The sequence below is a fragment of the Camelus ferus genome, chromosome 2 (genome assembly GCF_009834535.1).
Source record: "Camelus ferus isolate YT-003-E chromosome 2, BCGSAC_Cfer_1.0, whole genome shotgun sequence".
Classification (NCBI taxonomy): Eukaryota; Metazoa; Chordata; class Mammalia; order Artiodactyla; family Camelidae; genus Camelus; species Camelus ferus.
Genome location: NC_045697.1, coordinates 503,377 through 531,345, shown reverse-complemented (window position 1 = coordinate 531,345; position 27,969 = coordinate 503,377). Strand labels below are relative to the sequence as shown.

General features: G+C 63.9%; 1 protein-coding gene across 7 annotated transcripts; it reads left to right on the top strand.

Annotated features, from left to right (window-relative positions):
• On the top strand, positions 1-24,099 carry CTBP1 (C-terminal binding protein 1). 7 transcript variants are annotated; one of them, XM_032492083.1, is made up of 11 exons: positions 78-224; positions 8,101-8,293; positions 9,648-9,802; positions 16,811-16,955; positions 18,394-18,600; positions 19,835-20,062; positions 20,559-20,773; positions 21,523-21,653; positions 22,290-22,417; positions 22,909-23,026; positions 23,216-24,099. In XM_032492083.1, exons 2-11 carry the CDS (start codon positions 8,287-8,289, stop codon positions 23,400-23,402), a joined length of 1,521 nt encoding a protein of 506 aa, XP_032347974.1. In that variant the 5' UTR covers positions 78-224; positions 8,101-8,286; the 3' UTR covers positions 23,403-24,099. The 7 variants fall into 7 exon arrangements, with proteins under 7 accessions (XP_032347971.1, XP_032347970.1, XP_032347973.1 ...); XM_032492085.1 differs by having other exon boundaries at positions 96-224; positions 8,105-8,293; XM_032492084.1 differs by lacking the exon at positions 78-224 and adding an exon at positions 432-452.
• The last annotated feature ends 3,870 nt before the right edge of the window (positions 24,100-27,969 follow it).

Genomic DNA, 27,969 nt, shown 5'->3' with positions numbered 1-27,969 from the left:
CCGCGCGCGCGCCCTGTCCCCGCCCGGTGGAGCGGCTGCTGGCGCGGCGCGGCGGCTCGGCACGGCGGCGCCCGGGCGCAGGCGAGCGGGTGGAGCAGCGGACGGCGCCCAGGCCGCCTCACGCGCCGGGCTCGCGGCGGAGCGCGCCGGACTTGTCGGGGCCCGCGGCCGCCCGCGCCTTTCAATGGGCAGCTCGCACTTGCTCAACAAGGGCCTGCCGCTCGGTAAGGCCGCGCGCGCGCATTTCCGGCCGCGGGGGCGGGGCGGGGCGGGGCGGGGCCGCGGGGGCGGGAGGGGGCGCCGGCTTTGTGTGCGAGTGCGCGTGCGCGCCGGCGACCGCGCGCCGAAGGTCGGGCCCGGGGCGGGACCACAGGAGCGCCGTGCGCGTGCGCGTTCAGCTGCGTGCCAGTGCGCCTGCGCCTGCCGCGCCGCCGCCCCGCCCGCCCGCGCAGGTGACACAAAGGGGCTCGGGGACCCCCGGACTCCCACACCCGGGACCCCAGACGCGGTGTGCATGTCCCGCCGGCCCCTCCGCCTTGCGGCTCGGCCCCAGTTGGCGGGGCCTGGCAAGGAGGCCGGCGCGCCGGTGACCTCGCGTCCTTCGGGGCCGGCCCGCGGGCCGGGGGGACGTTGCGGGGGCCGCGGTCTCGGGCCCCAAGCACCGGCGCACGCCGCCCCTTCGCCGGCCCCGGCGCCCGGCCTCCCCGCAGGCTTGTGCGCCCTTTGCGCTCTGTACCCACTTTCAAAGTGTCTGAAGTGATGCGTCAGCGGCGGGGGGAGCCGTTCCTGCTCGCCGGGCAGAGGCGGCGGCAGGACACCCGCCCCCTTCGCTGATCCCATCGTGTTTCCACCTGAGTAATCGAGCAGGCGTGACCCGCTCGTTTGTTCCCGGGCACCTCGCTCCCTCCGTGTTTTGAAAAGTGTCAGAAGCAGGCACTCTCCGTGCCCGGGCAGCGCCGCGGTCCCGGAGCCTGGGCGGGTGGCAGGCCGGGCGGGGGCCCGGGGCGGTGTCGGTTTGCGGGCCGCTGTGCCCACCTGTCATGCCCGCCTCTCGTGCCACCTTTCCCAGGCCCGCGTTCCTCGCGGCTTACGGCCACCAGGCTGGGGCCGCCTCGGGGCGCGGGCGGGGAGGCACCCTCAGCTTCCTCCCCCATGGCCCTACCCCTGGAGCCTGCAGACAGGGCCGCGGGCTCCCCAGGCCTGTGGAAGGTGGGGCTGCCGCCGCACCTGGACTGTGGGTTTGGGCGGCGCTTTCTCTGGCTGGTGCCTGAGGGGATGGAGGGCACCCCCCTGGGCTTGCTGGGAGGACGACCTTTTTAAGCTGGTAGCGACTGGAGCTGGGAGCCTGGCCCAGGCAGCCCCTTCCTGGTGATGCTGTTCTCTGTGATTGGCCAGGGCAGCTTTGTCCTCTGGTTGTGGGGAGGGAGAACCGCCTGCTTTGGAGAAGAGGGCTGGGATGGGTTTTCTTCCGGGTACTCAGAATTGAGCCGTCAGGCAGGTGAGCCCCTTCATCAGCTCCAGCTTCCGGCGCGGCTGGAGAGATGGGCTGAGAATGGTGGCTCCCGGCGCGAGGACTGCAGGTGTTCTTACACCACGTAGGCCCCGTCTTTCCCTTCGCCAGGACCCCCCTCTCCTTTGCAAGAGTGGGAACTGCATTTGTATAAAAGCAGACACAAGCGAACACTCGGTAGAAAGCTGACCCCGGCAGTGTGGACTGTTGGTGTGCCTGGAGCCGGTGCAGACCTGCCCTGTGTGTCAGTGCAGTACATCCACCTTTGCATAGGGCAGCGTCTCTGAGCCTCTGGAGGAGTGACCACAGCAGACAGAAGCACAGACCTGTCTCTAGGGGAACACAGACTGAGCCCTGACCAGCGCGCGGTCCTGGGCCCCTTATGTGACTTCTCTTTGTGTGTCTGCAAAGTGGGGATGGTGACGTGGAAAGAGGTGGAACCGCATGAGGGAGTGTGTGCCAGGGATAGGGATGGGGAGGGGGACAGTGTCAGGGCTAGGACCAGGGACAGGGATGGGAGTGGGTGGGGCAGCGCAGCACAGGGCCGGGGCCGATACCCCGCACCCCACAGCTGTGTGTGCTCTCAGTCATTGTCCTGGCTGCCCCGGATGTCAGCCTGGCCATGTGTGTGGTCTGGGGGGCCCATTTCGACCCTAGACCTCTGGGGCATTGCGGAGGCTGACATCGTGGGTCCTGCTGGGCCTCGTGGAGAGGTGCTGGTGCTGCTCTGGGGCTGCGCTTCCTGTGGGGCCGTCGGTCAGCCCGTCAGTTCCCCCCAGCTCTTCTGTCAGGTTCTGTGCCACCTTCGGGCGCGTGCTTTGGTTGGGGCATCTCTACGCGGTCTTGGGAGGCTGGAGCTGCGTCAGGCCCGTGGGCAAGTCCTCCTGCCCTGCCTGCCGGCCCTTCCCTCTCATTCCAAGGAGTGGCTGGTGGCTGGGTTGCTGCCTGGACCACTTGACCTTCCTTTGTCCTGGCTGTGTTCTGGGTTCCCCTTCTGGCCTCTTCAGCCTGAGGACACCCGGGAGGGGGTCTGGGGGTTGGGGGCTGGGGCTGGTCCCTCCTGCCCTGTCAAGGGTTCCATCCTGCGGGCAGCTCAGCCTCACGCCTGGGGAGGCTGGACCCAACCCTGTGCACGTCCGTGTGAAGGTGTGATTCTCTAGCGAGCTGTTCCATGGTAGGTGTTAAATGCTTCCCAGAGGGCCTCAGCCCCAGCTGAACTCCTCTTTGTGGGAGCAGGGCCCTTGGGTTCGGCCATGGGTGGCCTTTGGGCAGCTGGCTGCAAGCAGGCCTTAGGCCTGCGCTGGGGCTTTTCTTTGCGATGACGTGTCACCTGCCCCCAAGCGTCCTGTGTCAGAGCCCTGGGTTATTGCCAGTCAAGTGAGGGGAGGGGGGAAGGCCGTGTGTTGCTAGAGCCCCTCCCTTGTGCCTGCACATGGCTTTGGCTCCCTGATGTGGAGGTCCTGGGCAGAGGTGGCTGTCTGAGGTTTTTTTTAATCCTGCAGTAAGTTTCCCCAGCTGGTCCTGTTGGAGGCCCATGCCAGGCTGGGTCCTGGCCTCGCTTTGCGGGAGGCCTGCTCAAAGCCCTGGGTGGCCCCATCCAGCCCTACACCTTGATCCGTTTGGGTGGGAGGGTGATCCGAGCCGTGCTTTCCTCCACCCCTAGACGGCAGGTCACAGCCTGGACCTTTCCTCCAGAAGCTCAGCTGCGGGCCGCGTGCTTCTACGGGGCCCTCCCAGGTCTGCCCTGAGGGCCTGCCATGCAAGGGTCTTGAGTGCCTGTCATGCGGGAGTGGGGAGGCTCAGCGCTGCTGAGTTGTTACCGCCTGTGCTGCCTCTGGGAGGTGGTCCCTCCTGGCCCCATCAGCCCTGAGCCCGGCCACAGACTGGCCAGGGGCTCTAGAGCCTGGAATGGCTTGGAAGAAATCCCGACAAGCCTGCTGGTGGGGTTGGCACCCCGGCCCTAAGGGGAGCCTTTGTGGACCCTCCCAACTGTGGACCGCGTCCTGTGGGAGGCAGGCCCAGTGCCCTTGGCACACTGGTCAGGCCGTGCGTCTGTCTCTGAGGCTGTGTCTCCAGTGGGCTGGCCGTTGACTCCAGGTCTTTCCAACCCTCCGACTTCCGCATCCAGCTGTGAGGTCAGGCCTTGGAGGGGGCTCTCCACAGGGGTCTCCTTGGAGCGGCCGTGAGACATCACTCCTAGAAGCAGGAAGGTCATGTACTCTAAGTCATGGGGTGCTTCTTGATGAGCCACGTTCTTTCCATGAGGACTCTCCAGGTTGTAAAGCCTGCGGGGCCCATGCATACATGTGGGCATGAGCTGAGCAAAAGAGGTAAAAGGTGGACTCGCGTGCGGAAGGGTCTTGGTGCCACGTCCACTGGTTTTGTACCCTTTATGTGCAGCACGTGTTGGGACGCCTTTTTGATTCTGATGAATCAGTAGGCCAGCGCATCGTCCCATGCAGGTTTACTGGCCTCGGCGCCTGGTCTGCGGGCCGGCCTCGCCCAGTGCCAGGATGGGGCTGTGCAGGGGGCGGGCTGCAGAGGGATGCTCTGAGACGGGGCCAGGGTTTGGGAATGCAGGGGCCCCTGTCTCGGGAGGTGGCTCTCAGGAGGGTGTGACGGGGTCAAGCCATGGGTCAGGGAGGGGCCGGTGTCACTGGGAAGGGTGGTGAGGCAGCAGCCGTGCCTAGGGGTGTGCGGCGTGGGGTGGGCTCTGGCTGCAGTACCGGGGGCCGCTGTGTTTGGGCCGGGTGCCAGGTGGAGAGAGGGGAGCACAGGGGACCAGGGAGACTGGCCGTTGGATGGGACGTAGGGTGAGAGACCCTGACCCTGAATTTGGGGGGTAGGCCAGGTACTGGGGCTGGAGAGGAAGCGGGGACTGTTTCGGGGCAAGTTCTGGGGGCGCTGAGTTTGAGATGCTCACCTGCGCTGCAGGAGGCAGGGGGGCCTGGAGCTGGGGCGCTGTCTGGCCTGGGGCAGGGTTGTCAGGACCCCAGGCTTCCTGCAGGCACCAGGACCAGGGACCAGGGACATGCTGTGATGGAGGGGGGAGCCCAGCAACTCAGGTGAGCCCAGAGTGTGCCAGTTGTGCTCTGGTCCCTGGGAGGGTACCACACCTAGGGAGCCGTGGCTGAAGACAGGTCTCAAGCACGCAGGCAGCCTGTGGGCGGAGCTGGGCAGGAGTTGGGGCGCTCTGGGGGCTGGATCCCTTCCCCCTGCCCCATGTCTGTAAAATGAGGAGCCGGTGGGACTCCACTCACCAGGGGTGTGGGAGTTGGCCCTGCCTGCCACCGTGCCCCCCCCCCCCCGCGTTAACGCCTGCTGGCCCCAGGCCTTGCTTCCCCCAGCCGTCCTTCTGTCCCTTCCCTCCCTTCCCGGGCAGAAGGCCTCCTTTGGTGCCAGGGTCGGGGTGTGTGGCCAGCAGTGGCTGTAGAAGGTGCTGCAGGTACAGGTGGCCTGGGGGCCCTCAGGTCCCTGGGCTGACTGCTGACGCGCTCTCAGGTTGACCACGGCCCTCCCCTCCCTGGGCCCGTGCTGCCGGCCCCCTGGCCTCCCCTTATCACCTGTCAGCTCACCCCGCCACCCCGTGTCTGGAGGCTCTCCTCTTGCTACTCTGAGCAGTGAGAGCCCTTGTGGGGCCTTTGGCTTATTTCTGGAAACAGGGTAGAGCTGAGCATTTTCACCTGTGAACGTCGGCGGCACTAGCCTGGAGCTTCTTGCGGTTGTGGCCTTGCTGTTATTTCAAGCCGGTGGACAGTCGGGTTCCTGTACCACATGCTGCTGCTGGGCTTGGCTCCCTTCCGGCCCCGTAGGTGCTGCCGTCCTGCCCACGGGGCACCGAGGCTGGGGCCGCAGAGGAGGAGCCAGACTCATCCCCGTCCGTCTGCAGTGCCCACCAGAGGTTGCCTCCAGTCTGCACGTTGGGCCTGAAACCTGCCTGGGGCTCTCTGTCTGTCCAGGCTGGCCTCAGAGCTCCACGCATGCTGGCTGCTCCTCTGCAGGGCAGGACACAGCCGTCCTTTGTCCAGCGCTCAGCACCAGCAGAGCAGAGCTTCCTTCTGAGGTCGTTCTCACGGAGAGATTGGCCTGGGGACCTGGCAGAGCTGGGGGACACCTGGAGTGCCCGTGGCGTCTGGTTCACTCCCCAAGCCTGTAAGGACGCAGGTCCTGTGCCTCACTCATGGGGCGTGAGCCCCAGCCCAGGGGGGTGGGGACGCTGCTGACTGCTGGGGGCCTCGAGTGACCAGGAAGGCTGGCTGGGGCACCCTCTTTGCTTTCTGGTGCGTCTGGCCTGGTTTCTCTAGGATTTAAGGAGACAGCTGGCTGGGACCCTCTGCGGGAGGGCAGCAGGCTGCGGCCAGCGGAGGTGACCGCTGCAGCCTTGCCGGGGCTCCCCTGCTACTTGGGATAAGTTTGGGGGTGATTTTGGAGAGCAGGGAGCATGAAGAGGTGGTGGGGTGGTCAGGCGTGGGTGGCAGGTCTTTGGGGTCCCGTGGTGCTGTCTGCTGCCTCTGCCTAGTCAGGGCCATGGGTGGAAGCCCCACTTCAGCCGACACTGCCCATCCCAGCTGGGGTGGGGTCAGCAGGAGTGAGGCCTGGGCCCCAGAAAGCCCTGACCCCCAGTCCTGGCACCCCGCATCCATCACTGTCCCCTTGAGCCTCCTGTGATGACCAGGTGGAGAGAGGGGCTGGCCTCGAGGGAGGAGGCCTGGGGCCCAAGGACAGTCACTCGGGGTCCCTTAGGCAGCCCCTGGGGGCCGCGTCTTGGTTTACAGGGTGTGGGGTGATACCTGCTGTTTCACGACTCATCCAGCACGTTCTCCAAGGAGGTAAATCAGGAGGGTCCGCCATCTGCAGCGTGCAAACGTTCCGTGTTGTTTTCTGAGAGACGTGACAAGGAGGATCCCAGCGTGTCCTGAGGGCTCGGGCCTGGTGGAGGCTGCACGCAGAGCAGGCGTGGTGGGCACGGGGCTGGGGCCTAGCAGGTCCTGACCACCTGCCCTGGGAAGATGAGGGAGGGGAGGGGCGCTCAGCCCGGGCAGCCAGGGGGCCTGGCTGGCGGTCGGGGGTCCCCAGCGCAGGCAGCCATGAGGGAGTGAGAAGGGGACCAGGCTTGGCGCAGGGCTTCCTGCCGGCTCTGCTCTCCAGGACCCTCTCCCCCGCAGCGTGGCCCCAGCGCCCTTTGGAGGGGGCCACTGAGGAGAGAAAAGCCTGTGAGCTGCTGCTTGGCTGGCGGGGAGCCACACGCCGTGTCCTTTGTGACCAGGTGTCCCCAGTGGGCAGTGACACTGTCAGGATGGGGGTTGGAGCCCCCAGCGGGAATTGAGGGGAGACGTTTGCAGACGGCGAGGCCCTCAGGCAGCGGACACCCAGCAGTGCGTCTTAGACCCCGGCTACGTGTGGCTGCGCTCAGCTGGCCTGGCTGGGGCCTGTTGGGCCAGCGCAGTCCCTGTGTCATTGAGTCCATTCAGCCAGCATCCCGGTGCTTCCAAGGTTTGGGTCACAAAGTACATCTGCTCTCGATGCAGGAACAGAGACGCCGGAGTCTCGCTGGGACAGACTGGACGGGCGGGCTCAGGGCGTTCTGCGAGTTGAGCGTGGCTGGGGTGGCCTGGAGGGGCAGGCCCTCTGACCCCGCCGAGGCTCACAATCAGATGGCAGGGCCCGCCGCCCACCTGCATGCGGCTTGTGAGGTAGCTGGGTCTCTGAGCATCGGCTCTGTCCACTGGGTCCCGGGAAGGCTGCAGGCTGGGGTCCAGCAAAGGGGAGGGCCGCACACGTTCCAGAGGCTGCAGGCCTGTCCCTGGCTGCGGTCTCCTTGTGGCCAGCAGTAGGTAGGGGGCCAGGGTGCCTGGTCCATGGTGCTGCCCTCCTCGTGGCCTGACCTCACGGTGCACATGTAGCGTTGCCAGTGCCGGTCAGTACGGCCTACCTACCCTGGCGCGTCAGGTTCAGCGCCCGTGCGGCGGTCTCAGCCGAGTGTTCGCCAGGTACCCAGGAAAGGCCGGCGCGCTCCCGGGGCCTGGTCGCTCTGTGCTTGCTCCCAGCCCCATAAACCTCCTGGATCCCTGCCCCTGAAAGGCCTGGGACCCGCGTGTGCTGCCCCTCAGGCTGGGCCGTGCGGCACTTCCAGGAGGACCCTGCCTGAATCTCACGTGGGCCCCGGGGAAGCCCCCGCCTAGGGGCCTCCGTGGGGGACGTGGGAAAGTGGCCTCCGTGTCAAGGTCTGCGTCCCAAGGCCTCTTGCCTGGCGGCTTTGTCTGGGCTCCCTGCCCCTGCCCCGCGAAAAGGGCCCAGGAAGGGTTGGCCACACGAGATGGAAGCTTCCAGAACTGGCTGCAGACCCACTCCCTGTGCCCTCCTCTCTGCGCCCCAGGGCCCCTGCCTCCTAGTGTGTGCATCCTAGAGGCGTCTGGGTGGGCGTCCTGGGCACGCTGGCCAGGCCTGAATCCAGGTAGGTCCCAGCCTGGCAGCTGCAGGCGTGGGGTCGAGGACGCAGGGACAGCTCTGCCTCCACGGACCGCCTGGAGCTTGTGCGTTCCTGTCACTCCTGAGTGGTGTTTAACGTGTCTCTTGTGTTTAATTTTTAGTCAGACTTTGACCCGGCGCGGGCTTCGGTGGCCGCCGTGGACAGGAGCCTAGGAGCTTTGGTTCAAGACGATTAAAGCCGTGGGATGAGGACGCAGTGACAGGACGCAGTTCTGCCCTGGGATTCTGAAGATAGAGCGCGTTGAAAGGCGAATTCATGGTGGTGGAAGCTGAGCCCATATTAAGAGATGTCAGGTTGGTTGGGGCTGCTGGAGTGCGCAGCTGCTCGAGGCCGGTGCCCCGTCCCCCGGTGCGGTGGGTTAGGACAGGGCCCTCCCAGAGGGAGTGCGGCCGCATTTCTGGGAAAGAGCCCAGGGGTCGGGCTCACGTGTGCCACGTGGTTCGTTTCCGTCGAGAGGAGTCTCAAGGCTGTGAGAGCTCGGCCAGGCCGCAGCCAGAGGTTCTGCGGACTCGCTGTGGCTCTGGGCGTTGCTGCTGGGCCCCAAGACCTGGTCCGGCACCAGCTACGTGGTCGGGAGGCCTGGTGTCCGGGGCAGCCCCGCCGAGCACAGTGCCCTCCATCGAGAGTTCACCACGCTCACTGCCGGGCCCGCCCGCGCCCCGCCGTCCTCTCCCCGGCAGTTCCGCACAAGGCTGTGCAGCCATGTGATGGCCAGGACGCCGCCGCGGACCCTGGAGGCTTGGTTCATGCACCGTGGTTGTGGTTGGATGTTTATGAAAATAAAAGCTGAGGGATGTTGGGCGGGGGGGTCACACGCTAGGCCAGGTAGCAGTTTCACGTGGAAAGTCGCTGTTCTCTGCACGTCTGTGGCGCTTTGCTCTCTGCTGACTGCGTGTTGGAGGGGTGGCCTGGACACACCGCTCCTGGGGTTCTGGTCTGCAGACCGTCGCCGTCTGAAGGTCGGGTGTGAGCGGCGTGCCCTCGGGAGCTGTGGCTGCTGGCAGGTGGCTGTGGGCCCTGGGAAAGCGTGCAGTCACCATGCCTGGGTTCTCGTCCTGCACACCTGGTGCCGCCCCCATGCTGGCTGCAGCGTGCCCGGGGCTGCGTGGGCCGTCCGCGGCCAAGCTTTAGCAGGGCTAATGTGTGTCTCCTGTGGGCCCTCACGTCTCCACCCTGGATCCACATGAGGCGCCACTGCCTCTCGTCTGGAAGGACAAGTGTTTAATGATCCTCAACCTTGTCTTTTGGGAACGTGAGTGGTTCTGCCCGTTTTCTGGAGTTTTAACCCCCATCTAGCTCTGCACTGTTTCTTGTCCCTCAAACCTGTGTACAGGAGCAGCACTGGATGGGGCGGGGGTCCCTGTGGGGTTTCTGGGCAGCACGCTGTGGCCTCAGGCAGAGGAGAAACCATGGGCTCGTCCCCAAAGCCTGTTACTTCTGATTTGCCCGCCTCTCCTGGCATCAGGCGGGTGGCAGGGCTGCCCGGGCGGCTGGGAGCTGAAGCAAAGGGTAGTTTGTTTCCTCCTTGATTTTCAGCTCACTGTTGAGAAAGATCCTGTGTCTGGACACATGGAAATCACAGGTGCTTGGGATGGCTGCCTGGCTGCGCCGCACCGGGAGGCTGAGTGTCTGGCCCTGTCGTTTCAGGCGTCCGACCCCCGATCATGAACGGGCCCCTGCACCCCCGGCCCCTGGTGGCACTGCTGGACGGCCGGGACTGCACGGTGGAGATGCCCATCCTGAAGGACGTGGCCACGGTGGCCTTCTGTGACGCGCAGTCCACGCAGGAGATCCACGAGAAGGTAATGGGGAGTGGCCTGTTGGTGCAGCAGGGGGACCGTGTCTCCATCACAGCAGCCCTTTCCCAGAAGCAGAACCTGGGGTCGGTATTGGAGGTGGACACTGGCGTCCCCTGTCCCCATCACCTGGGGCCTGCGCCACATGGTGGGCAGCATCCAGGCAGCTTTCGTGGTTCATGTTCTCAGATCAGCTGGTTCCCCGTGGTGGGAAGTCCATTAACCTGGTTTCTGTTTGTGGTCGCAGCCAACTGAGTCCTTGAGAACCACGTTTCTCCTGAGACAGCCTAGGAGCTTCGGAGAGCCAGCAGGGTCAGGAAAGGCCCAGACTCCGCGGGGATGGACAGGCCTCAGCAGCCGGCCTGGCATGTGGGCTGTGCTGAAAGCAGCGGCTCTGGCAGCCTTCTGGGCCAGCCGAGGATGGAGCCTGCTGGACCTCCCCCTGGCTCTCTGCTGGGGCCCTGGAGGGAGGATGAGCCGGAACCAAGTGCTCCCTTGTGTCTGCCGTCCAGCCCGGGACGTGCACCTCAGGCCCTGAGCGTGGATAGTCGGCGACCTGCACCGCCGCCCCGGGTGGCTGGTGGAACATGGGCATGCATTCTCTTGATGGGAAGAGACCACTGCCCTGGGCCTCAGATGGTCTCTATAAATGGTTTTGTAGCACAGTGTCTGTCACACAGTCTGAGGTGACCAGGCATTAGCAGAGGTGAGGACTTTGAGTGAAAGCCAGCAGAGATAAAGGTGCGAGGAGGGACCCCCGGGAGCTGCTGGGACGGCTGCTGTCACAACCGGGGCACAAAGACCGAGCTGGAGAGCAGCATGAGGACCTGCGAGTGTTCAAAGCAACGGACAGGACTAGGAGGATTCTGAGATGATCTGGAGCAAAGCTGAGAGTGAGGATTTACTGGGCAGACTTGGCAGCCAGTCGGGAATCGGGGGGCGGGAAGGGGCACAGGGCCGCAGGGTGCAGGCCCGCATGGGGAGCTGGGCTCCAAGGGCAGTCTCGGAGCTAGGGGAGGGGTGGCCAGGAGCAAAACCTGCCGAGATAAAGGCTGACGATCATCCGGAGGTGGCAGAGGACAGCGACCGCCGAGGAGAAAAGTGCGGCGGCGGCCGAGGTCTGGCCGGGCAGCCCCTCTGGGAACGGTGGCCAGCGGCCGCACACAGCACGGAACCCTCAGTCACGCTGCCGCTGCTGCTCCCAGAGAAGCACACCACACGTCCACACAGTAAAGCCGCGTGTGACGTCGCAGCCGCTCTGCTCCTCGTGGCCGGAACCAGAGGGCCTTCAGCTCAGGCACAGTCCTACCCGGGAGCCCCGCTGGGCAAGAAGGCGCAGGGGCCCCGGGAGTCAGCTGTCCCCTCCCGGACAGGAGGGCAGTGGTGGAGGTGGAGGTGCCAGGTTCGGGTGCTGCTTTGTGGAGACGGGCAGTCCTGCTCTGTGTCCTGGGGTAGCGGCGAAGTCACATGGAGCTGTGCACAGATGCATACGTCTGGGCTCGTGACCCCGGGAGCCCTCTTACCGTGTTGGCGACATCTCCTGAATTTTAAACTCTTTCAAACTAAAACTTGCTGTTTGAAAAACAAATGTACAGAATGAAAGAGACTTGTGGATAGAAATTTACAAAAATCATAGGCGATATTAAAACAAGCTTTGCAAGTAAATTTGGAAACTGAGACAAAACGTTTTATTCCAAAATTGTGATGCACCCAAACTACTGGAACAAGTTAATATAAAACTTAAAGAAGCAAGGAGGGTCAGGGACAGCCCTGCCTCGCCAGTGGACTGGACAGCATCCCTGGCCCCCTCGCCCCCCACAGCCAAGGCCACGCCTGTCAGAGAACAGGTAAATGTGCAGGAGAAGCATTGCTGGGCAGAATGTTCCGCTTTGGATAGAAGAGAGTGTGGAAGCCTCGCGTTGGTGTCCTTAGGTGTGAAGGTGTCTGGTGGCCCGCTGGGCAGGAGAGGAACCCAGGAGAGCAGGAGTAGCTCCTGGAAGTTACAGTGTGAGCAGAAAATGGAGGTTTTCACAGGAAGCTTGGAGAACAGTCCATGGAAGGCCAGAAGAAAGATGGAGGGGACGAGGACGAGGGAGAGGGGGCAGACCCCCCGGGGGGCCAAGCCCGGTGGGGTGGTGCAGCCCGGCCCCCGTGGAAGAGCCGCCCGGGACGAGCAGCCCCTCCCCATGCTGTGCAGCCGGGTGTGGCCACGTGACTCAGTCCAGCCGGCAGAGGTGGGGGGGGCTTCGGGTGCAGAGCTGCCCTCCCTGAACCTCCTGTCTGCAGGCCCTGGCTTGGGAGGAGATTCACCGTGGTTCCCCTGTCGTGTTTGGTCGGGGTTTCTGCCTCCTCACAGCTGGTTGGACGTTGGACGTTATCCAAGTGTCACAGAAGAAGAGAGAGTGGTGTGAGCACCACAGCGTGAGGAAATCTTCCGGAGCCGAGTAGGGGCTGCAGCTCTCCCACCACATACTGGGAGGAGCGCCGGGGCCCACAGACGCCCTACCTTTGGAGCTCTGGTTTCACCAAGGCCGGGGGTGGGGGCCGAGCTCAGACCAGGCCCACACTGGGCACACTGAAGCTTGCAGGAAGAGGGTCTGCAGCCCGGGACTGCGGCTTCTCACGTGCTGACCCGCTGGGGGCCTTGCTCCTCAGCCGTCCTCTCAGGCAGCTCCTTGGAGAAAATCAGGCACCCACAGAGGGGGCGGCAGCCTCGGAAGAGGAAGGCCTGGGGTCCCTAAACGGTGGTTTGTCGAGAGGCCGGGCCAGGGTGGGAGGGGCGCTGCCCGGGGAGCCGGCTCGGTCCCCAGGGGCTGCTGTGGGAAGGACTGCAGGCCTACGGGGAGAGCATCTTGAAGGGGCCAGTGGGGGCCTCGTCAGAGCAAAGAGCCAGTCCCAGGAGGGAGGCCAGGTAAGAAATGAAATAAAAATCCAGAAAAAAATGCAGAAACAGGCTTTGTGGCTAGTAGTGGGGTGGCCGTCGGCAGGAGGGACAGAAACCCCAAAACAGCCCCTGCCCCAGGAGACCTGAGGACACTGGGAGTGGCAGAGGACTGGTGAGCCTGTGAGCCTTGGGGTTGCCCTCATGCCCCCACGTTCAGGTCCCCGGGCACGGCTGGCGTGGGCACCCACCCTCACCGAGTGTTAGAGGAGCCGTGCTCCCTGGTCAGGACAGAACCAGATGGGGCAGGTCTGCAGGCAGCCAGCGTGTACAGGGAAGGGGCCATCTGGTTACAAGGCAGTTGAAACAGTCTCGAGGCAACACAAAACTGGAAAGCAGGGGAGTGAGGGGTGGTGTTTGCAGCCCGTGTCTGGCCAGAGTGTTAACAGCTAAGACGTTCAGACTCCTCGATCACGAGGAAGGAGACATCCCAGCAGGAAGTGGTTGGGGGAGGGGTGCTCAGGCCAGAAGCAGGTGACACTGTCCCTGTTCCCAGGGACTCGGACTCCAGGTGCAGCCTGGCCGTCACTGCGAGAATGGGAGGCATGTGGGCTGCTGCTGGTTTGGGTGGCACTTTGGCGGTTCCGTCAGAGTCTGGAGCGTGAGGTCTCCAGCCTGCTGTCCCTCCACGCTGAGCCGTTTGTCATTGAGAAACCCTGGAGCATCAGGGAGTGTCACCCCGGGCCCCTGGCTGCTTCACAGAACCCAGCTCCCGGAAGGATGCGGGAGAAGTCGCTGGAACTCCTGAGCGCAGCCATGCGTGTCCTGTGATGGCTGGAGGGGAGCCTCAGCTCCAGAATGCCGTTTCCTGGCCTTCCTTTGGGGTGGTGCCCTGTGAGTACTCCTCAGGCAGGCCCTGTTACCCTCTCTGGATCAGAGGACACCGACTCAGTCACTCACTGGTTTTGCAGCTGCTAGAGGACATTGGGGAGCTGCTGGGGTGGCTCCTGGGAGGTGGATGCCATTTCCGGGGTGTCACAATCACTTTGCAGCCACGAGAGAGAACACGAACCAGCAAGGCTTGTGGACCTGGAGTCTGGACAGAGGATGGCGGCCCTGCAGGGGCAGGGGCTGGTCTCCGGGAGGTGTCCACTGGGAACACTTCATCTAGTGCCCTGAGGTTTGAGAGAGGACCAGGCACGAAAAAGATGATTTACCAAGAAATGCACATGGGCGGGTCACACCCAGAAATACAAGTTCAAGTGATGGATGCAGACAGCACGTGTCACCGGGAGCATTCTGAAGTTGGGAATGCCCAGGGCTGTGCGCTCAGAGCCGAGGGGAGGAGCACTGTGGACCAGAGCTGGAGAGGACCTGCAGTGACCCGCTTACTTCCCACCTCAGGGAAAGAAGCCAGCACTCGGGTTTTTACTGCAATGCGCCAGCTCCTCAGCTTTACAGACACTCGAGACAGTCACGGGCCATCTGTGTTGGACGTAACACAGGGCACCAGAGACGACGACGCCTTGAAGTGCTACGGACAGGCTGCCCCCGCACACACACCCATGCTGTGAAAGCTCCCTGTCCCGCCTGCCCAGCCCATCCTCTGCACGCGCATCTCAGCCGCGGCCTACGCATGTCCAGCTGCCCAGGCCGGAGACCTGGGTTCCCGTCCGGTGCCTCCTCGTCCCGATCTGCCTGTCCCCGAGCCTGGGGCTGCCCCTCCTGACCTGTGCGTCTTAATACACAGCTGTGCCTGCCCACAGTGGACGTCAGTAGATCTCTGCATGCAGCCCCTCACCTGCCCACCTGCCTGGGGGCCCTCCTCACCAGCTGAGTCCCCCTGCCCCCGGGGCCCTCCCCGTGTGCGCTGCCCTAGCTCCGGTGACGTCTCCACTTCCTGTTCCCTCGCCCCACATGCTCATTAGCTTCTTTGCCCCTCATGGGCTCTCACTGCTGCTCTGCCGGCACACGCTGGCCCTTACCCCACCCACACCCCGTCCCGTCAAGACGCGAGGTCTTCCCGTGCGGCCTCAACGCCTTCCCAGGGCGGTTCTCAGGACGTGGGCAGTGGGACGTTCTTGCACCTGCTCAGCAGCTCCCCGGCTCCAGCAGCTGGGAATCCTGGTGTCTGCCGGGAAGGAGGTGACACATGGGCCTACGGTGCCCCATGCCTTTCTTGGAAAAGCCCTGGCCAGACTGGTGCTTGCGGAAGGGGGCCCCAGGCTCCCTCTGCCCCGCCGTTCTGCTATCTCTGCCTTGGTCCTTTCTGTTTGGTCCCCTAAGGCCGTGTCCTCCATGCCAGCCCCAAGGGAAACTGCACTCTGGGTGGCCATCCATACCAGGGCTGAGCCTAGGGCAGCTGGTCTCACTGCAGGCTGCAGTCTTGAGCCCTGCTTCCCACACTCCACACCCCTCCATCCCACTCACCACATCAGCTCTGGTCTATGCAGCTCACGTGTGGCCCCTTATGGTCCACAGCCTCCCTTGCCCAGGGCCCCAGGGTCAGCACGCCCGTCGTTGGCCTCCCTGGTCAGCACAGGCAGCTCAGTCCAGAGGCTGCAAGGACAGCCGACTCGTCCACCACGGGTTCCCAGAGGCCTGTGCATTTCACTGAATTTGAGAGGTCATCGATTGTAACATCCCGTTAGGGAGGAACAAACTGCGTCCCCCAGCTACCTCGTGGATTACATGATGAGGTCGGATGGGGTGGGCCCAGCCCTTGAGCCCAGAAATTGGGTATCTGGGGCTCTGGCTGTGGCCAGAGCAAGTCGTGGCTCAGATCGCTGTGGCCCTGCGCTCACTGCTCTGGGGTGTAGGCCCCCGCCCTCCTGGACCTGCGCCATCGCCCCCTCCCCTGTATCCCGCAGAGCCAGGAGCTCCGCCCTTAGAAGCAAGTGTCGGTAGTGGGTGGGCTTAAGAGCCAGGCGCGGGGAGGTGCCCAGGAGCAGGGTGCGCCCCACTCGGGCCGGGCCGGCGCTGGCCGAGCTCCTGGCCTTCGCGGACCCCGGGGCTCCTCCAAGGGAGGGGGCGGGGTCAGCCCGTGCGCATGCGCAGGTAGCGGCTCCGCGTGGGGCGTGGTCCTGGGCAGGCCTCGCTGTGCTGCCCAAACTCGTGAGATGTTGGCTCAACTTGCCCATGGCTTCACCTGCAGCAGCTGCGCCTGGACACGCGGACACCGCGGGATAGGCGTCCAGGGCCGCCCGGAGCCCCGTGTGGGGGTGGTCCAGGGGCACAGAGGCAGCTCTCAGGCCGCCCTAGGGCCTGCGGCTGGCAAGGCCCCTCTCGCGGGCCGATCTCCGCACGCAAGGTCCACCCACGTAGACCCTCCTGGGGCCCCGCCAGACCTTGACACCCTTCAGGTGCCTGGGGTTGAGGGGGCTGTTGGGCAGCTGCCCAGATCGTGGCGCAGTGGGTAGTGCCCAGGGGCTGTGGCTGCTCCTCGCCCATCTGGGAGGAGTGCCCTTCCGCGTGGGACGCGCAGGGCTGCCCTGGAGGCCGCGCCTTCTGCGCACTGAGGGGCGGGTTCGGCATATCCACCCTCCACCTGTGTGTGGAGGGGGTCGTGCTGGGCAGAGCGTGCTCGCTGCCCCAGGAGCTCTGCCCCTGCCCGCGGCTCCCGGCATCGTGGCAGCATTACCGGCCCTCGGGCTGCACTTGTTTTGGCAGCAGTTTGTCTAGGTGCCTCCGTGACTCCCACCCCATTGGCAGGGGCTAGGGGTTACAGATGCTACTGGGCTTCCCAGCATTTTCCATCCATTGTGTCTGGTGCCCACCCACCTACGTCTTCTCTGCCCCTCCTTCGCTTCTGAGTTGATGGGCTGGGACCCTCGGTGTCCTCGACAAGTTTCTTGTCAGAGCAGTCACCCCCAGTCACTGCAAACCTTCCAAGCTGGGATCAGGCGGCTTTCCCCTGAGAGGGTCCACAGTGCAGTGCCCACAGGGAAGGAGGCTGCTTGGGAAGCTGCGGGAACTGGGGACTGACCCAGCCAGGGGCCAGGCTTGGAGGGGAAGCAGCGTCCGGGCTGGTTCTTGGGCAGCTGGAGTCTGGGAGCAGCAGGCCAGCATCTGGCTCTGCAGGCGTCCCACTGCCCAGTCCCCACTGTGCTCACCGTGCTCTGCTTTCCCTGCAGGTGCTGAACGAGGCCGTGGGGGCACTGATGTATCACACCATCACACTGACCAGGGAGGACCTGGAGAAGTTCAAGGCCCTTCGGATAATCGTCCGAATCGGTAGCGGTTTTGATAACATCGACATCAAGTCGGCTGGGGATTTAGGTAGGACAGTCCCGCGTTCCCTTTGCAACCTGTGTGCTGTTTCCTCTGTGCAACCTTGTCGTTTGTTTTGTCCGTTGATTTCCCTGGGGAGGGGAGAGCCCTGCTGCAGCTCCTTGCCAGGTTGGAGGTGGCCTGGGGGCCGGCATCCCTGCGGCTGCAGCCTGAGGCCCACGCCAGCTCCCCTGGGGTGGTCACAGGGTTGCAGCTGCCATCCTCAGAAAGCTTGTCATGGGCAGCGCGCACCCATCTCTGCTTCTGGAGACCGAGGGGCCGGGGCGCCAGCCCAGGCGAGGGGTCCTCCGTCCCCATCCACGAGACATTGTGGGAAAGGACGTTGGTGTCGAGGCTCAGGACACACACGAGCGTGTGCATGCAGTGCATGCCTGCTGGTGCCTGCAGTCCCGCCCACATGCGTTCGTGCACACACGTGAGACTCGGTTCCTGAACCAGGGTGACTGTGCTACGTTGGGTTTGGCCTCCCACTTTCTCTGCTGCTCTGGTTTCGTCTCTCCTTTTCTTTTCCTGTGCCAGTTACGGCTCTGCAGTAAAGTGAGGACACGTGGGCTCAGCCCCCCGTTGTAGACAGCAGCCTCTGATGTCCTTGCTTCTAGGCTGTATCTTCAAGGCCTGCAGGGTGAAAACGGTTTCACGTTGTCTGTCGCCACCCGTCCCAGGGTTCACTCTGCCCCCGTGCCAGCCCCTGGTGCCCACGGCGACACGCACAGCTGGGATCCCCCCACCCACACTGCCACCTGTCCCTGGGCAGTGCCCCCAGGAAGGCACCTGCAGTGTCTGGGGTTTCTTCCCGTTCCCAGGGCTGGTTCTCACTCCCTTGTGACTTCTCAGGCTCGGGATCCGTCTTTCCTCCGGGCCAGTCTGGGCTGTGCCACGTGGGCATCCTTGTCAAGGCCCCCCAGGACCTGGTTCACTGTCCCGTGGCAGTTTTGTTCCCAAACCTGACAGATGGTCCAGGTCTGATCTCGCCCAGTGTCCCCTACACCCGCCCTGGATGTACTTCTCCTGGTGAGCCGAGGTGCTTTGGGAAAGTGGTGCGAGGTCCGTCTGCCTGTCAGACAATGTCCAGGCACTGGGGTGGCCCAAGGGTCAACACAGCGCCGTCCTGGCCGCCAGGTGCCGCTGCCTCACTGGGGAGACAGCAGGTGCGGGGGACGAGCAGATGGTGGGTGGGGGGCAGGGCCAGGTCCACGCCAGGCCGAGGCTCTAGGCAGGCTCTACTGATGCAGCTGCTTGTGCTGAGGGGCCAGTAGGACGGGGCCTTGGGGGCAGGAGGGGCGGTGCCTGTGCAGTGGTGGCCTGGCTGTGACCCCTTCCTGGAAGGTCCCGTGGCAGGTGGTCTCCAGGCCCAGGGCCACAGCCTGTCACAGGTGAAGCACAGGACGGGCCCCAGTGACCACCCACATGTGTCCTGTGTCCCCAGGCATCGCTGTCTGCAACGTGCCGGCCGCGTCCGTGGAGGAGACTGCCGACTCCACCATGTGCCATATCCTCAACCTGTACCGCCGGACCACCTGGCTGCACCAGGCACTGCGGGAAGGCACGCGGGTCCAGAGTGTCGAGCAGATCCGGGAAGTGGCCTCCGGAGCCGCCAGGATCCGCGGAGAGACCTTGGGCATCATTGGACTAGGTGCGCTGGGGGCTCTGGGGACAGTGAGGCTGGGGCTTGGCCGTGCTGCTGGACGGCCCCCCACCTGGGGTGATCCCCTCCCCAGGACAGTTCCCCAGCCACAGCACAGCAGGGGTGAGACAGGGGGTGAGGTGTCTCTGCCTCGGAGGCTGTGCGGGCCCCTCCTGCCCCAGGAACACCAGGTACAGGCCTCACGCACACGCAGGTGTCCAACAGATGCCCATGGGGTCATGCACACGCTCACACACCTGTCCTCCTGACAGCTGAGTGGACATGGCCTTCAGGTGAGGGCCTGCTCTGAGCCTTGCCTGGCTGGGGGGAGGTCTGCTCCGTCTTCCACCCACCCGATCACTCACTCTGCAGGCAGCTATCCTGGGGATGGAGCCACATTGGGGGCCCGTTGGGGCGGGTGGCACCCTGGGGGCAGTAGGAGGTGCTAGGAGGGAGAGGTGAGTGTGGAGGGCGGGGCTATCAGGGGTCGGTGGGGGGAGCTCCTGCACATGAGGCCACCCTGCACTGCCCAGCGTCTTTCTTGTTTGCTTCGGAGCCCGGCCAAACCCAGCCTGCCTGAGAACTGCCACCCTGTCCACCTGGGACTCCCCGGCATGCTGTTTCCTGAGGGTTCTCCCCCACTGACCGCCCTGTCGGCTGTCCACAGCAAAGGCAGCGCCTCGCGTAGCAATGGGGGAATTTCGGAGGCATTTTGGGTCATCTCAGTGACGGACGTGCCTGCATTAGTGCAGGGAATTGGGGTCACTGACGTCTGTGGGCCATGGGGGTGTCTCCCCAACACGAGTCACTGTCCTGCTGGACGTGTGCACACGGACGCCGCACTGGTCAGAGCCCCATAGCCCTGTGAGCACCGTGCACCCAGCACTTAGGCTCCAACTCCCCAGACGCATGGGAAGGTCTGAGGGCAAGGACGGCACCTCCCACCCCAGGGCCCCCGCCCACACGGTTGAAGAAGTGAGCAGAGCGGGTGTGCCTGGCCAAGTGGATTTGGGGCTGAGTCATCTCTGTGGGTGGCTTTGGTCACGAGACTCAGTGGGGCCCAGTGTAGGGGTGACCACCCGGGAGGGCTGGGTGGTCCCCAAGTCTGCCTCTCATCCAGTGCCCGGCCCGGCTGCCCTGGGACCGTGGCTCCTGCTCGCGGCTCAGGCCCTTACCTCGCCCCCCGCCTCGCCCCCTGGTGACCCCGGAACCTGTGCTCTGGTTCCTCGCTGCCCGAGAGCAGAGCGTCCCTTCCGTGGCCACAGGGGCGGAGAGTGGAGAAGCACCTGCTACAGCTGTGGTCACCGCGGCGCTGCTCCACATTCAGATGCTACCCGCGGGCCCCGGAAAGGAAGGGGCCCCAAGGCAGCTGCAAAACATGCTGAAAGCGATTTGCGCTCTTCACCTACTTTCACAAAAGTGGAAACCTGCTTCGGGTTTTCTGGATTCTCGGAACGGGGCGCTGACGCAGGTGAAGGGGCGCGAGGTGACTGCGGGTGCCCGATCCTCGGCCCCTGAGGCTGGATGCCCTGGCAGGACCCAGGCCCCTGCTGCCCGGCCTCGCGGGCTGGCGCCCCTCCTGGGGGTCTCTGTGCCGGCGCACTTCCACCTTCGCTGAAGTCCGAGGCTCTGAGGGAGCGGGGCTCCATGAGGGGGTCCCTAAAGGAGCTGCCCTGCTGTGGCCAGGGCAGAGCGCCATCCCAGGGAAGGGCTCCGAACACCCCCTGACCCCTGGCCTTTGTGGGGGTCGAGGTCAGGGGGTTCAGCCTCCAGGGTGCAGGGACAAATCCTAACACCACCGCCCCCACCCCACTGCCCTCTCCTTTCCGAAGCCCTGTCCTGCCCCCCTCGGCCCCCCCCCCCCCGCTCAGCTTCTGGGAACCGGCGCCTTGGGGTCACCCTGGGCAGATGGAGAAGCCGGGGCGGGGAGGTGCACAGCGCATGGTGACGCCCCGTTCCCCCCCCAGGCCGCGTAGGGCAGGCAGTGGCTCTGCGGGCCAAGGCCTTTGGCTTCAGCGTGCTCTTCTATGACCCCTACCTGCCGGACGGCACAGAGCGGGCGCTGGGGCTGCAGCGCGTCAGCACCCTGCAGGACCTGCTCTTCCACAGCGACTGTGTGAGCCTGCACTGCGGCCTGAACGAGCACAACCACCACCTCGTCAACGACTTCACCGTCAAGCAGGTCTGCGCCCGCCCTCCCAGAGCGGGAGCCTGGGCCTTGGGGGGTGGCGGGGCCCCACCCGCTCTGGCCGGCGCCAGGCACACGCTGGGTGGCGGATGGGTCCTGACAGCTGCTCCTGTGGTGCCACCGCCCACCGCACAGGTCCCTCCAGGGTCCCAGACTTCCTTCCCCTGGCCCGCAGGCTCCAGGCCTCACAGGTGGCTGTGTGCACACAGGCTTGTATGTGTTCACCTGCGTGCATGGTGCACACACGTGGGTGTGGGTAAATGTGTGTACATGTACGTGTGTGCACACAGGTGCGCGCACCTATGTGGACATGTGTCTGTTGGCCCAGATGTGTGCACCTTCGTGTGGCTGTGTGTGAGCCCTTGTATGTGTGTTTATGTGCACATGTGTGTGTACACATTCTCGTGTGTGCATGCCCTGATTGCTTTTGGCCCAGGGCCGCCGGGCCCCAAGAAGGGTGAGGCCACGCCTTTGTTCCCAGCTGGGGGCTTTGGGCCTCGTGGGCACTGGTCAGCGCCATGCTGTCCCCGAGAACTGGGTATAAGGCCAGAACAGGCGAGAACTGATCCAGGAAGGGCTGCCTGAGCTGATGGCCGGCAGGGCGGGCCTAGCTGGGGTGAGATCGGGGTCACAAGAAACCGCTAGCCTCAGAGCAGGGGTGTCCTCTCACCCTGAACCAGAGCCAGTGGGGGGTGGTCTTCAGGCCACCTCTTAATTTACACTTCTGTCTTGTGTCTTCACAGATGAGACAAGGGGCCTTCCTGGTGAACACAGCCCGAGGCGGCCTGGTGGATGAGAAGGCGCTGGCCCAGGCCCTGAAGGAGGGGCGGATCCGTGGCGCAGCCCTGGATGTGCACGAGTCGGAGCCCTTCAGGTGCCTCCGGCGGTGCCCTGCAGTCCCCGAAGTGGCCTAGCCTCATGGCCGCAGGGCCTCACAGTGCTGAGGGAGTGGGGCCCCGGTGCCTGCGAGAGGTCTCCAGGCCTGGCCTTGGGCAGCTGGGGTCCAAGGACACGGAAGGACTCTCAGCCTGAGATCCCACATTGGGCAGACTTTCCTCCCAGGGCCCCAGCCAGGTCTCAAGAGACTGGGAGGCCAATGCCTGGGCCAGGGAGGCTCTCAGTCCCCTGCGCCTCCTGGAGAGGGAAGGGGCTCAGGCATCCTGCGGAGTGCCCAGGGCCACAGTGGCCAGGCTTTGCCTGGGGGCATGAGGCAGCTGGCCACGTGTGGTCACGCACAGGGGCTCCACAGCCGAGACACACTTGTGGGCCTGCAGCCCTGGAGAGCACAGAAGTGCTGAGTGGGCCTGGGGTCTGAGAGCCCTCAGCCCCCTGCAGGGAGGGGCCCAGCAACCTTTCCCCAGTGCAGGCCCCTCCCCCTCTGCTGTCAGGAGCCGGGGCAGGCTTGCCTGTTGGGGGGCCACCGAGTCTGGCAGAGGGTGGGGTGTGACTCCAGGCCTGGGGAAGGCCCCCCTGCCCAGCCTGGGCCTCTGACCTGCTGTGTACCCTGTAGCTTTAGCCAGGGCCCCCTGAAGGACGCACCCAACCTGATCTGCACCCCGCACGCGGCCTGGTACAGCGAGCAGGCGTCCATCGAGATGCGCGAGGAGGCGGCTCGGGAGATCCGCAGAGCCATCACAGGTGGGCTGGTGGGGGCCTGGAGTGGGGCCTGACCCACCCAGGGCTGGCCGATGTCTAGGCCCCAGCAGACCCCTGAGCCCCAGGCCCCGGCCATGTTTGTGACGCCCACTCACCATCGCCTCTGGGAGTTTCAGCATGTGTGTCTTTCTTTCTCATCTTTTGAAAAGTCAGATATACTTGTAAGCTTTCAAGGCTGGGCCCTGTCCGCCTGTCTCTGAAATCCCAGACCAAGCCAGCAGGGTTGGGGGCCATCAGTGAGCTGAGGACAGCTGCTCGGGGCTGGGGGTCCCTGAGCTACAAGAGTGACTGTGCCCAGACCTTCAGGGGAGGGGCCCTTGGGGGAGGGGAGGGAGGCACAGCCTCCAGGCCCCTGCAGCCTGAGCTCCCATGGGGGCAGCCCGTGTCCCTGACCGGGCCCCACGCTCCCGGGGTCCACTTGGTGGAGGCTGCTTACAGCAAACACTGTCCCTCCCATCTGCCGTGTGTCCCAGGCCGGATCCCCGACAGCCTGAAGAACTGTGTGAACAAGGACCACCTGACGGCCGCCACCCACTGGGCCAGCATGGACCCTGCTGTGGTGCACCCCGAGCTCAATGGGGCCGCCTACAGGTGAGCGGGGGCTGGTGGGCCGCGGAGGCAGCCTCCAGGGCCGGGCACAAGCCCATCTTCCTGGGGCGGGGTTCTTCCCGGCAGGCAGTCTTCAGGAGCAGCCCCCTGGCCCCAGACTTGGTGCTGCAGCCAGGAAGGGCCTGGCCCGGGCCCCTCCAGCCGGCCTCACGGGCGCCCTTCCTCTCCCAGCAGGTACCCTCCGGGTGTGGTGGGCGTGGCCCCCAGCGGCATCCCGGCCGCCGTGGAGGGCCTCGTCCCTAGCGCCATGTCCCTGTCGCACGGCCTGCCCCCCGTACCCCACCCACCCCATGCGCCTTCTCCCGGCCAGACCGTCAAGCCCGAGGCGGAGAGAGACCACGCGAGTGACCAGTTGTAGCCCGGGCGGAGCGCTGCGCCCTCGGACAGGCGTGTGCGCCCTCAGCGGCCACGGCACTCCTGAGACTGTCCGGGCGCCGGGCCTGCGAGGTGGCCCGGCCTCCCCGCGTCGACTGTAGTTGTCCCGCCCCGAGGGGCCGCTGCCCTGTGTCCTTTGCGTCCTCGTTAAAGCAAAAGAAGTTAGTAGTTAATTCTATCATGAATGTTCCGTCTGTGTACAGTCCAGAGCGTTACAGAGGATCTGTTTGCTTAGCTGTCGGCCGGCGGGAACCGGGGGCTCCGTCCAGCCGGCTTCACAGCGGTTCCCTCTGTGTGTGGAGCGCGCCCCTAGCAGGCAGTTGGCAAACTTCTCAGGACAATGACTCCTTCCCTCTTTCTTTTCATGCCACACAGTGCATTGTTTTTTCTACCTGCTTGTCTTATTTTTAGAATAATTTAGAAAAACAAAACAAAGGCTGTTTTTCCTAATTTTGGCATGAACCCCCTTGTTCCAAACGAAGGCGGCCTCGCGAGGCGGCTGGAGAGGAGAGCGCGGGGCCGTGGCGTCTGTCCCTGAGCCGCGAGGGCGGAGCGCCCGGCCCACGGGTGCCGTCCTGCTGATGTGGTAGCTAGCAATATTTTGGTTAAAATCATGTTTGTGACTGTAACCATTTGTATGAATTATTTTAAAGAAATAAAAATCCCAGAAAGAGCTGGCACGCTCGGTGTCTGTTTTAGTGGCTCTGTCCACCGGGGACTCTGGTAGGTCTCAGTCCTGGCTCTGGTGGCCTTGGGAGGCTGGAGTGGGGAGACCCAGGGACAGTGACCAAGGGTCCTGGCCAGAAGCTGCGTGCTGGCAGGGGCAGGTGGTGTGGGTCTGGGTGAGGACGCACCCTGCCCAGCGCTCCCCCTCCGGCCAGCCCGGCACCTGGGAAGGCAGAAGCCCGGGCCCTGCGGGTGACAGGCTGGGCGGGCTGCAGACTCCGGCCCCACGGCTTAAGGCACCTGCCCCTGCAGCGCAGGTTGACCCTGCTCTCTTCAAACCCCCGCCTCCCAGCCCTCGGAGCCCTGCTGGCGGCGCACCGGGATCGCACCTGCGGAGCTGTGCTCGCCCGCAGCCTCCCGGCAGACCAGGGCCCTGGTCCCGGGCCAGGTCCTCCAGCTCTGCTCCCCTTGGGTTCTGTGCTCCTGCGGCTCATCCCTTAGTGGTCCCACTGTGAGGAGCACAGCCTACAGAAACCTGCTTACGGGGAACTTCCGGAGAAAATGCCCCCATGTTGCCACATCCTGTCTGGGCATGGGGCCGGGCACGGTTCCAGGCGTGGAGCTGTTCTCCGACTTCACGCGGCGTCGGTCCCGTTGCCGCCTCCCCGGCCGCCCTCCTTCAGGCTCGGGTCCGCCTGCGGTTCTGCCTTTCTCTGTGCTTCCAGAACTCTGTCCACTTCATGTCTTTACTTAATTCTGGAAAGTCTCAGCCGTTCTGACTTCAGTTGTCTCCGCTCCCTCTCCCTCCAGAATCCGAATGACAGTGAAAGTACAGCACATGGAAACTGGACGATGGTAGACTGAAGGCTTAAGCTCCAAGTTTAGAGAAGAATAAAGGCTTGACATTAGGCTAAATCTATATGTATCTTGAGCAATTAGAAAAATGATAAAATTTTAAATCACAGATGGAGGTAAATAATAAATGTATGAGTGGAACTAGTCAAATGGAACACACACAGTAGAGTATTAAGTTCAACAGTTGGTTCTTTTAAAGTTAATAAAATTGATAAAAGTCAGATAAATGAAAGTAAGACAAAGAGGTTGTTACAGCGCCCAAGGTCACTGAAGTGACAAAGAACGGGATGAACCACCGTCTCGTGAGAATTCAGAAGAAATGGAAAAAACCACACGTGGTAAAACGGATACAAAGTAACAGGTCTGAATTGCTCTGTAACTTCAAGAAACTGAACTTAAAAAAACCTCCTCAAAGAGAATTACAGTTGGCTTCAATGGTTACAATCCTAACGGATATTGAAAGAAAGAGACTAATTTCCCGCAGACTCCAGAGAACAGAAAGCACACAGGTTCCAGTCATCTTATGAGACTACATCAGCTCTGATTCTTACGAGATTACATCAACTCTGATACATCACTTCTGAAAGAAAAGACGATACAGAATCATCGTGGAGCGTGTGCACCCATGGGGGTGGCCCCTGCAGCAAGTGCCCGTGCAGCGGGGTTGGGGGCTGCGTGCAGACCAGGCGCCCGGGCCCGCCCTCAGGACCAAGGCCTTCATTCCTCGGCCACCGGGGAGGTGGCTGGCATGGCTCCCGGCTGGGCCCACACTGGGTGAAACTGGCACCAGAGCTGCCGCTGTGACTCCACTGAGGACAGTTGTGAAGGTCGTCCGCCTGGGCTCTGAGTGCCCGTGGACACCCCCACCACCACTCGGTGCCTCCGTGGTGAGGCAGCCGCGTGTGGACACTGGCCCTGGAGTCTGTTCCCTGGGGTCCAGTTGTCACCCGGTTCCCAGCACCCCCACACTGCTTACCCCAACAGAAATGCAGGCGTGCAGGGAGTGAGAGTGTCATCGGGGGTCTTGACAGCCGCTTCATCATAACGACCCAAACAGGGACTTCCCTGTCCATCAGCGCTGGACTGGACTAGTCCGTTTTCACAGACACGGGGCCCCGCACGACTGGGCGGGAGGGAAGGAGCCGGGCCCGGGATGTGTGCAGAGCCTGCGTGGGGGCAGCCGCTCTGTGGCGGTCGTGGGTGGGTGGGGGGGTCCAGTGACGGCTGGAGAGGCTTTATTTCCCGGGGCCCTGGCTCCACGCTGTCCGGCTGGCCCCAAGTCCCCACAGTCGCCAGTGGAGGCTTCCTGCCAGTTTGTGCTCCCACCACCATGGCCTCAGGGGAGCTGCTCCTGGCCGGGATGCTGTTGTCACCTGTCCCCCAGATTTCAGGGTGCTGGTTTGCCTCATGGCCTCGGTTCTGGGACGGGCCCAGGAGAAGCTGTTGAATCTTCCTCGTTGCCAGGACAGGAGTGATTTGGGCTCCTTACAAGTCAGAGCTGGAACCACGCTTTAACTTGAGCCGTTTCTGCTCTCATGTCCTTTGCAGAAGCCTGAGCTTCAGGAGGGCGCACTTTGTTTTGTGCTCTGCTGAGTGCCGGGTGTGGGGGTGCTATTTGCCTGGTGAGGACCTGAATGGTGCAGTGAACCTGGGCCGTTTCCCCAGACGGGAGGCACACGTTGGCCCTGGGACCTCCCTGTGTTGGTGGCCATATTTTCTGACCCCATAACCCCTTCTTCATGGGTTTTCACCCTCATTTTGCTGAAGCACATCCTGCAGTAGCTTCCTGAGAATGGGCTTGGGGAGCCGACTTGTAAAACCTCATGTGTCTGAAATAACCCTCCTCTCAGCTGCACCCTGACTGATGTTGAGGCTGGGGCATGAGGCAGTGAGCAGGGCCCCAGGGGTTCCAGGACCCCCTCCCCAGGCTCCCCTTCCAGCTGGATGGAACCTCTCTGGAACTGCTTTTCCTTAAGGTCTCCTGTCCCCAGAGGGGCCTGAGCGCAGCACCCTGGGATAGGGGTTGGGGAGGCTCTCTGGGGCTCCTTGGGCAAACAGGCGTGGCCGCTCTGCAAGCGGGTGGGACAGAGTCCCGGACCCCAGCACAACCGCTGGGGTGAGGCTCAGGACTGGTGCCCACTGCAGACCACCTCGCAAGGGTGACAGCTAGGATGGCACTGCCCCCGGGGTGCGGGGCTCGCCCTGGGGAGCCCCCTCCCTGGCCTTCTCCTGCTCTGACCAGTGGCCAGTTCCGGGCCTCACGGCCCCTCCCCGGCACTCGCTCTGAGGCCCCTGACCCCCCCACCATCTTTAAAGAGTAACTCTCCTGTCTCCTTTATGCTAGCCCCATGCCTCCTGACCCGGTATCTGGTTTCGGGGGGCTGCTGGACAGCACCCAATCGGAGTGCCCTGCACGCCTGGCTTCTGTCCCCCAGCTCCTGCAGAAGTCACTGGCAGGTGTGGCTAGTGGCCTGTGGTCTCAAGGCTGACTCCACAGATGGCCTCTGTGACATGTCACTTCCTCATGGAGCAGCCCACATTGGCTCCAGATCCCAAGTCAGGATCCCAAGGCTCCCGAGCCCTGCACCTGGTCCTCTGGATCCCCCACAGGCTCCCACCCTGGGCAGGAGCCCCTCATCCCCCACCCCCAGCAACCAGAGAGGCCTCTGTCCTGCCCTGCCTGGCCCCCCAGCAGCCAAGAGACCTGGCGAGCCCGGAGGTGGTGGACCTCAGTGGGGAGGGGTGGGTTCTGGCTGTGTTTGGCAAAAGCAGGTGTCGGCTTTGCTGGTACCAGGGTCCGGGTGCTGCAGGAGGGGGCAGTGGAGGCGACTCCAAGGGTCTTGGGCGCAGGCTGGAAGGAGGTAGGGGCTGCAGAGGAGGGCGGTGGAACCCCACTCTGACAAGGGAGGCCGGAGGCCCGCTCAGCACCCAGGGCAGCACCTCCACACAGCACCCCTCACTGCCCGGGACCCTGGGCAAGTCCTGCCCTCGCAGCTGGCATGTCCCTCTGGGAAGCCAAGGTCACAGAG